The sequence below is a fragment of the Nannospalax galili genome, unplaced genomic scaffold (assembly GCF_000622305.1).
Source record: "Nannospalax galili isolate Female #2095 unplaced genomic scaffold, S.galili_v1.0 scaffold395, whole genome shotgun sequence".
NCBI lineage: Eukaryota > Metazoa > Chordata > Mammalia > Rodentia > Spalacidae > Nannospalax > Nannospalax galili.
In genome coordinates this window covers 629327-639257 of record NW_008335527.1, presented here as the reverse complement: position 1 = coordinate 639257, position 9931 = coordinate 629327, and the positions used below count along the sequence as shown (strand labels likewise).

The 9931-nt window shown below is 39.2% G+C and overlaps 1 protein-coding gene across 3 annotated transcripts in view; it reads left to right on the top strand.

The window, feature by feature from the left end:
- Positions 1–9931, top strand: part of Pcmt1 (protein-L-isoaspartate (D-aspartate) O-methyltransferase) — a 43683-nt gene that overhangs the window by 10728 nt on the left and 23024 nt on the right. For all 3 annotated transcript variants that reach the window (XM_008830408.3, XM_008830409.3, XM_029562205.1), the window contains exon 2: positions 8084–8188. In XM_008830408.3, the coding sequence (XP_008828630.1) occupies positions 8084–8188 (105 nt within the window). The remainder of the gene's footprint in view (positions 1–8083; positions 8189–9931) is intronic.

Sequence of the window (9931 nt, the reverse complement as noted above, 5' to 3'; positions counted from 1 at the left end):
CTGTAGCTCCAGCTGTCCTGGAACTCACTATGTAGACTAGGCTGGCCTCAAACTCACAAAGATCCTCCTGCCTCTGCCTCCCAAGTGCTGGGATTAAAGGCATGCCATGCCAGGCTGGCTTTTTTTTTTAAAGGACAATGTCATATAAAGCTGGCTTTGAATTCCTGATCCTCCTGCTTCCATCTCTTGATTGCTGAAATGACAGGAGTATTATCATGCCCAGAGGTTTAGGCATTTTTTAAAAATGGGTGTGGTGGCGCACGCCTGTAATCTCAGCACTTGGAAGGCAGAGGCGGTTTTTGGGTTGTGAGTTCAAGGCTAGCTTATTTTGATATATCACAGTGAAAGATTTATCGTCCTCTTTTTTTTTTTTTTTTTTTTTTTTTTAAAAAAAAAAAAAAAAAAAAAAAAAAAAGCGGATCTAGGCCTAGAGAGATTGCTCAGCAATTAAGAGTGTGAACTGCTTTTGCAGAAGACCAGAGGTAGGTTCCTAGCACTCACACCAGGCAGCTCACAACAGCCTGTAACTCTAGCTTCAGGGGAATTCAATGCCCTCTTCTGACCTCCTCTTGTACCTGCACTTATGTGCACAGAGACACACATATACAAAATAAAAAACATAATATACCTTGAAAACAAACATGAGATCCTCTGCAAAAACAAATAACAGGATCCTTCTGATGAAAAATTTTCAAGCAACCAGTAATGCCCTAATAAAATTATGTTGAGCGTTCATGTATTTATAGCTTTTTACAGTGTGTGTGTGTGTGTGTGTGTGTGTGTGTTTGCATGCTTGTGGAGGTTAGAGGACAACTAGTGACAGTTGGTTTTCTTTTTCTGCCATTTGGGTCCCAGTCCATCTCAGGTCATCAGGCTTGGTGGCAGGTGCCTTTACCCACTAAGCCATCTTGCATACCCTGTGTTCAGCTTTTTAACAAATGATAGATGACATGCTATTAACAACAATTTAGGGGAACTAGTATGTAGCTCAGTAGTAGAACACCTGCCTACATGTACAAGGTCCAGTGTTCAAGTCCCAGCACCATGTACAAACGTTAAATAAATAAAAATATACCTATGAAAAAGAACAAGGGGCCAGAGAGATAGCTCAGTGGTTAAGAGCACTGGCTGCTCTAGCAGAGGACCAGGTTTTGTAACTCCAGTCCCAGGGGATCTGATGCCTTCTTCTGACCTCTCTGGGCATTGCACCCATGTGGTACACTTACATACAAGCAAAACAGTCATATGCATAAAATAAAAATAAACGCAAGAACAATTTAAAGCTTTTTAGTAAATTCCATTTTTCAGTGTATATAGAACAAGAATGGAACCAAAGAAACTCACGAGTTTATAAAAGTACATTGCCTAACAGTGATCTATTGTTGGAGGGTTTTTTTCCCAAGTTTTGTTTTGTCGTATCTCTGGCTGACCTCAAATTTTTTTCTGTGTGTGTGTGTGTGTGTGCGCACACGCATGCATGCACATGTGAATGTATGTGATAGGTGGGTAGGTGAGGCATCCATGGTGTACATGTGAAAATTGGTTTTCTCCTCCTACTTTGAGGGTCCTGGAAATTGAACTCAAGTTGTCAGGCTTGGTGGCAAGAAACTTTACTTGCTAAGCCATCTTTAATTTCTTCGAATTTTTTTTTAGAATGTGGCTTGAGCAGTATGTTTAAGATGTCACACTTTATGTATCTATCTAGAGAAGAGTGAAAAAAATGATTATGATAGTGGTTTCAAAACTGATGGAGGGACAGGGTGTGGTGGTGCATGCCTATAAATCCTAATATTTAGATGCAGGTGGATCTTTATGAGTTCTAGGTCATCCTGTTCAACATAGCAGGTTCCAGGCTAGCCAGGGAGGGTTACATAGTGAGACCCTGTCTCAAAAACAAAAACAATACAAGAATCTGATGAGTTATAATTGGTAATATTGAGTGAGACTGTTCAACCTGGAAAAATTAAGGCTTTGTCTGGTCAGGTATCTTCAGATGGGTAAAAACAATTGACTGAATGGAAAATTCAGAATATCATTGTGTTTCTTGAGAACAACACTTAAAATATCCCTGTGTGTGGGTTATAAAAAGAGGGACTTGTTTTATCTTAATACAGGGAGATTTTTCTGATAGCTCCAGTGTTCTGAATGTAGCAAGGGCATTTTTAGCATAGGATGCACCATTTTTTAAAAAAAAATTTATTTATTATTTATTATTTTTTTTGTGTATGCGTGTATCGCTTGCATGTGGGTAAGTGCACCTGTGTCTTGCAATGCCAGTGGAAGTCAGAAGAGGCTGTCAGATCCCCTGGGACTGGAGTTTTGGAAAGTTGTTAGCTGCTGTGTGGGTACTGGGATTTGAACCCAGGTCTTCTGCAAGAACAACCAGTGTACTTAACCGCTGAGCCATTTCTCCAGCCCCAGGATGCACTATTTTAGTGTAATTCTTCAGGTAGAGTGCAGTGGGACCAGTTTACAAAGAATGACTTTTAAGACATTTTTGTGGTATTGAGAATCTGTGAATTATCCCTCTGGAACTTGAATTGATGTCAGAACAAGAATTATTTTGGGAAATGAATGTCTAGAACTCATTAAGTTACTTGAATATGTTACTAGCAGTAGTAAAGTTGTCAACTGGCATCAAAAGTCCCTTTTATACACAATGTGACTTTGATTCAGTTTTATCTTTTTTAAAAATACATAATGAGTTTAAAATTTTTTATTTTTAATTAAAAAAATATTTAATTTTTTGTGTATGAGTATATTGTGTGCATATATGTAAGTGCACCTGTGTTGTGTAATGCCCTTGAAGCTCAGAAGAGGGCGTCGGATCCCCAGAACTGGAGTTACAGACAGTTGTTAGCTGCCATATGGGTGCTGGAAATTGAACCTGGGTCCTCTAAAAGAGCAGCCAGTGCTCTTAACAACTGAACCATCTCTCCAGCCCTATTTTTAGTTTTTTTGAGATGGTCTCATATAGCCCAGACTGACCTTAAACTTGCTTTACTGTAGCTGAGGATGACCTTGCACATGCTGGGTTTATAGGTATATGCCACAATGCCCAGTTTCTTGATTTTAATTATCTATAGAGTGGAATAATAATAGACTGGTGATTTAGCACAGTTGGTGTAGTGCTTGTCTAGCATGCAAGAGGCCCTTGATTCATTCCCCAGCACTCTGTAAACTGGGCATGGTGGCACATGTTTGTAATCTCAGCACTTGGGAAGTGGAAGTCCAACAACCAGTAGATAAAGGTCATCCTCAGCTACATAGTGAGTTTGAGGCCAGCCTGGGCTACACAAGAAATAAAATAAAATAAAATAAAATAAAATAAAATAAAATAAAATAAAATAACAGTGCCTACCATATAGACTTGTTAGAGACATACTTTGTAGTTTGTTTTCTTTTTTTGTTGTTGGTTCTGTGAGACAGGGTTTCACTGTAACACAGGCTGCCTCAGCCTCCTGAGTGCTGAGATTATAGGTGTATCTCTCTCTCTCTCTCTCTCTCTCTCTCTCTCTCTCTGACACACACACACACACACACACACACACACAATTTACCAATTTGAAAAATATCATTCTAAAACTGTGTCAAACATAAAATGTGCAGCTGTCACCAAATTGTTGGCTAAATCTAGGCTGATGCAGGTTTTATAAATATTTAGGCAGACACAGAGCACACTTTCATTATGTCTGTGGGTGTTCTTGCCCAGCAGTGACAGAGCTGAGCTGTCAGCTCACATTGTATGGCCCACAAAGCCTAAAATGCTTGCTGTTTTGCCCTTTGCAAATTTGCTCATCTTTATCACAGGACATTTCTTCTGCCCCAAGTGCCCATAAGCCCCATTTGCTCTTCCCTCCACTGCCAACCTGTAGTTCCCCTGGCAGCTGCAGATCAGCCCTTCCCTACTAGGTTTTGCCTTTCCTAGACCTTGATATGATGGCATTGTGTGGTGTGTAACTGGTCTTTGCTTAGGTTGAGGCTCTTGTGGTTGGATAGACTGAGTGCAGCGGTGGCTTGCTCCTTCGTGCTCTGCTCTTCATTTACTTTGTTCTTGCCTTGTTTTTATGCTGCTTGAAGAAACCCAATGTTATCGCCACATACACTTTTTTAACCTGCTTTGAGGTTCTAATTTTTTTTGGTCTTTAAATAGTTTTACTAGAATATGTTTTGAAGTTGATTATTCCTAAAATACTTTTACTTTCTGGTGAACGTAAAATAAATTGATTAGTCAGCTGAAATGTTTTGATTTGCATTTTGTTTTCTGAGTAGCTTTGAATGAAGTTGGTTTGGTTTTCCTCCTTTCAGGCATTCTGTGGGTGGGGTTGAAGGGTACCTAGTGAGCTACTGATGTGACTGCAGATTTGTGATGTGCTGTGTCAGTGTGAGAAATGGTGGTGCTGCTCCTAGTTTGTGCTGGTTCTTTCTCTTCACCTCCACTTCCCCCTCAAGGTACCATCCCTCCTTTTTACCTATTCTTCCTCAGAAACAAAGCTGCCTGTCCCACAAAAGTTTTTTTCTTCCTTAAACAGCTTTCCTAAGATAAAATTCTACAGTGTAGTTTATCCATTTAACTTGTGTCATTCAGATGTATTTTTAAATATAATTTTATTTTTAATTTTTTTATGTGTATTGCCTGCATGCAGGTAAGTGCACCCGTGTCATGTAGTGCCCATGGAGGTCAGAAGAGGCTGTCAGATCCCCTGGGATGGGAGTTATGGACAGTTTGTTAGCCGCCATGTGGGTTCTGGGATTCAAACCCAGGTCTTCTGCAAGAACAACCAGTGTTCTAACCACTGAGCCATCTCTCCAGCCCCTCAGATTTTTTTCAAGAACAACCAGTGTTCTTAACCACTGAGCCATCTCTCCAGCCCCTCAGATTTTTCTTTTAAATGTGTGTAAGTATACTGCCTGCATGTATGTAGGTATACCCGTGTTGTGCAATGCCCGAGGATGTCAGAGGATGGTAACGGAGCCTCTGGAACTAGAGTTATGCATGGCTGTTAGCTGCCATGTGGGTGTTGGGAACCAAACCTGGGTCCTCTGCAAGAGCAGCTGGTACTTGTAACTGCTGAACCATCTCTCCAGCCCCCAGACAGTTTTGCTATATTCTCTCAGACTGTACAGCACTGTATGATGACATTGGCATATTCATTACTCAGAAAGGTACACCTGTCACCTCTCTGTTCTCTCATCGTCCTTAGCCCTAAGTAACTACTAATCTGTTTTGTTATCTCTATGGATTTGCCTATTTAAATATTTTATTAAAAATAAGAAAAAGTATATAGTCATTTATAATTGACTTCTTTCACTCAGCATAACTTCAGATTTAGCCACATTGTGGTATGAACAAATAGTTTATTCCTTTTTGTGGTTAAGTAATATTATCTTGTACAGATAGACTACATTTTATGTGCATTGATCATTTGATAGACATTTTATTGTTTCTACTTTTAGGCTTTTCTAAACAATGCTATAAATGACCATTTATAGAGTATAGGAATGTATGTTTTCATTTCTTTTGGATGTATACCTAGGAGTGGAATTAAGAGATAAGATCTTACTATGTTGCCCAGGCAGCCTGAAACCCTAAGTGTCCATCCTGTCTCAACCTTCTGACATGTGCTACTGAACTTGGCTTACCCCAGTTTTTAAAAATTATAACCATTTTGTTGGTGTAACGTTGTGGTTTAAATTTGTATTTTTGATGGCTAATGATGCTTAGTATATTTTCATGTATTTATTAATCCATTTGCATATCTTTGGAGAAATGTCTTGTTAGAGCCTTTGCACATTTCAGAAATTGGGTCATCTTTTTAAAAAACTTATTTTAAGGATTTAAATTTTTAATTATGGTTATGTGTGTGTATTGCATGTGCCCTTGGAGATCAGAGGCATTAGATCGGATCCCCCTGGAGCTGGAGTTACAGGCTGCTGTGAGCTGCCAAACCTGAGTGCAATTGAACTCTTGTAAGAACAGTACTTGCTCTTACCACTCAGCCATCTCTCTGGGCCACTAAGCAAGAACTCTGCTGCTGTTTGTTGCTGCTTTTCTCCTTACAGGTCATTGAAGTCTGTGTATTTTCTGCATCCGAGTACAGTGATGGTGTAACAGTCCTGTGTGGCTTTGTTTGTGCCCCTTCTTCATCTCAGGTTTAGGTTTTTCTTTTCGGCAACTGTGTGGCCACCATTACCTTCCCAAGATTGAAAGCTCCATAATCAATGAATAAATGACATTAGTTTGCATAAGTATTTAAACTTCTCATAATGCATGCTTTTATTGCAGTAGTCTCATTTTTAAGCTTCTTTTGGGGGAGGGGGTGGACAAGATCTCACTGTGTAGCCCTGGCTGACCTAGAATTTACTGTGTAGACCAGCTGGCCTTGAACTCATAGAGATCTGTCTGCTTCTTGCTAAGTGTTGGGATTAAAGTGTGTGCTACCGTGCCCAGGTAGCAAAGCCTTTGGTTTAAAAATATAATTTATTCTGGGGCTGGAGAGATGGCTCAGTGGTTAAAAGCATTGGCTGTTCTTGCAGAAGACCCAGCTTTGGTTTCCAACACCCACATGGCAGCTAACAATCATCTGTAACTCCAGTTCCAGGGGATCTGATGCCCTCTTTTGATCTTCATGGGCATTGCACAGGTACACAGGTACACTTATATATATATACAGGCAATGCATTCATACATATAAAATAAAAATAATAAGATATTAAAGAAAATACATAATTTATTCTGGATTGGTGGCTCGTAACCTATCACCTGAGTGCTCAGAAGGTTGAGTCAGGACTATAAGTTTGAGGCCACCCTGGACTGAAACTCTGTCTCAACAAAGCACAAGGGGCTAGAGAGATGCTTTAACTGTTAAGAATACTGGCTACATTGGCAGAGGACCCAGGTTCTGTTTCCAGCACCCACATGGCAGCTAACAACTGTCTGCAACTCCAGTTTCAGGGGATCTCTTTCTTCTGGCCTCCACAGGTATTGGACACGCAGTAGACTTACATCCATGCAGGCAAAATACTCAAACACATACAGTAAAAATAAGCAAATTTAAAAAATTTAAAAAAGCAAAACAGAAGTAGCAAGAAAATTTTATCTCTGGATTGTTAAAATTGAGGCCTTATATTTAATCTTACAGATTTTAATATCTGTAACTGGGCTATTGTGTTTGGTCTTATGTAAGCATGTAGTAATGGGTTTAGCATGTGTCATAGTCAGTGACATATTGGAGGAAGAAATAAACTCTTTATTGAATAACTATGAGTGTAATATCATGAGGGCTATTGTGATTTTAACATTAAATGCCAAAGAATTAACTGCTGGGGAAACTGAATGCTATATGTTATCGACCTTGTTTTCCTTCTTGACAAGTTCCATTCTCTTGAACTCTGTAACTCTGCTTCTGCCTCTGCTTCTATTCCTTCTTGTGTTTTGTTTGTTGTGCTTTTTTGACTTTTTTTGAGACAGAGCCTTATTATGTAGCTCTGACTAGCTTGGAACTTGTAGATCAGTCTAGCGTCCAGCCTCCCTAGTGCTGGGATTTGTAGGCATGAGCCCCATAGCTCCTTATCATTTTGAAGGTTGTATTTTATATTGTATCCTCTTAAATGTTGGCTCTTTGTCTTCTCTGTGTGTCCTCCCATCCACTTTAAATTCACTTGGATTACTTCACTTTCTATCTATAAATAAAACATGTTATTTCTAACTATGATTTCTTTCCTAAGGTTTAGATCCAACTGACTGCTAAATCTCTCCACTTGTATGATCCATAGCTCCTATTTAAATAAATAACCTACTTTTTTCCTCCTTATTCCTGATTCCTTTTAAGGACTTTTCAGATCATTGAATGACTACTACATCTCAACCCCAAATTCAGTCAGTGAGGTATACATATATACTAAATGCAACTGAAATCCTTTTACTTTTCTTCATCTTGAATGCTGTCATTAAAGATTTAGGTTATATGTAACTGGACCATGGCAGTGACCTCCAATATTGTTGTTTCAGTGCAGCCAGAATAGTAATTCTGAAATACATCTGATGTCACACTTGCTTAAATATTTGTCTCATTCATTTCAGAAAATGGAATCATCAAGACAGATAAAGTATTTGAGGTGATGCTGGCCACAGACCGCTCCCACTATGCAAAATCTAACCCTTATATGGATTCTCCACAATCAATAGGTAAGCTTTAGATTTCTGAAAAGTCAATTTCCCTTCAGTTACTCTGTAGTTTTATAACTAGGAAAAGAACAGTAAACAGCCGTATATTGTTTTTTGGTTGGTTGGTTTTTAGGTAGTGCTGGGGATTGAACCCAGGGCATCATGCATGCTAGGCAATTACTCTGACATTATGCTTAATTTCCAAGCCCCCAGTATATATTATTACCCCATTAATTCAAAGTTTATGACTCAGTTTCATAATCTCAACCTACCCTTTTTAATAAGCAGTGTCTTTTTCTATGTCTTTAAAAAATAGAAAATGAAAACTCAGGAAGTTTTGGAATATTTTAACGAATAACAACTTTAATGAGTTTTAGCTGAGTGTTGGAATCTTAATATTGAATTTGCATATTAGCATTGATTTTTAGAATCAGTGTTTAAAGGAAATGAGTAATTAAGTCATAATTGACTTTTCTACTTTATCAACCCTGATACTTTGGCTTTCATTTGTTTTTAGAAAGTTCGTATTTCACTCCTTCTGAAGCAGGTTTTGCTGAGCTGCTGAGCCTTGGCAGTGGGCGCCTTTGAGGCTTAGAAGTGCCTCAGGATTCTATCGGCCAGCTGCCATGTCTTCTTTTGAAGCACTGTGACAGTCAGCAAGAAGATCCTGGGGAGCTTCTGAACCCCGAAGGCACCTGCTACCACCGCTCAGTGAAAATTGCTTCAGAGGCAGAAGCAGGTAAATAATTGATCTTGAGAAAATACCAACAGAAGGAAAGAATACTACAAGCCAAAACTCAACAAAAGATAGTGTGAATTAACATTAGACAATGATAGAAAGAGCAAATTGAAGTGGATCATTAGTCTGTTCAGCTAGGTTGTCTGGCTTGTTAAAATATTGCCAGAAGTATGAGACTCTAATTTTGCATACTTATTATATGTGAAAGTTTATTTTCTTTTTTATAAATCTGAAGGGAAAAAGAGTGAAAAAAAACCAATCAATTCTCAGTGTATTGAAGTCCTCCTTAAGCCTGATGGTACAAGCCCATAATCCCAGCTACTTGGGAGACTGAGGCAGGACAACCCTGAGTTCAAGGCCTGCCTGCACTCATTATGAGACCCTCTTAAAAAGAAAGCTGACATGGTGGCACATGCCTGTGATATGTGCCCTCAGGAGCTGAGAGCAATAAAATTAGGATCAGGGCCAGCCTGACCTCAGAGCTGATTTGAGACCCTGCCTCAAAAACACCAAGAAACACAACAAAATAGAGGAGGGCAGGGGATAAATAAAAAGAAAAAGAATGTTTCCTTTCTTAGCTAACAACACAGGAGAAGGCATTCTTAAACTAGTGGAGGCCAGGTGTGGTGGCACATGCCTTTAATCCCAGCACTTGGAGGCAGAGGCAGGTGGATCTCTGTGAGTTCAAGGCCAGCCTGGTCTACATAGTGAGTTCCAGGACAGCTAGGGCTACAGAGAGACCCTGTCTCAAAAAGACCAAAAAAATAAAGTAGCAGAATTGATAATACTAGATGAGCATACTAGCCTTTGGAATGCTTATATTTTTAATTTATTTAAATTTTAGGTTTATTTCTAATTTTACTTTACATCAAATTTTCTAATGAATTTTGTTTTCTAAAGATCATAAAAACCAAAAAAGAATTGTGAAAAGCAATGTTTGAGTGTTAGAAAAAGAACTAGTGCTGGGCGTGGTGGCACACGCCTTTAATCCCAGCACTCGGGAGGCAGAGGCAGGCGGATCTCTG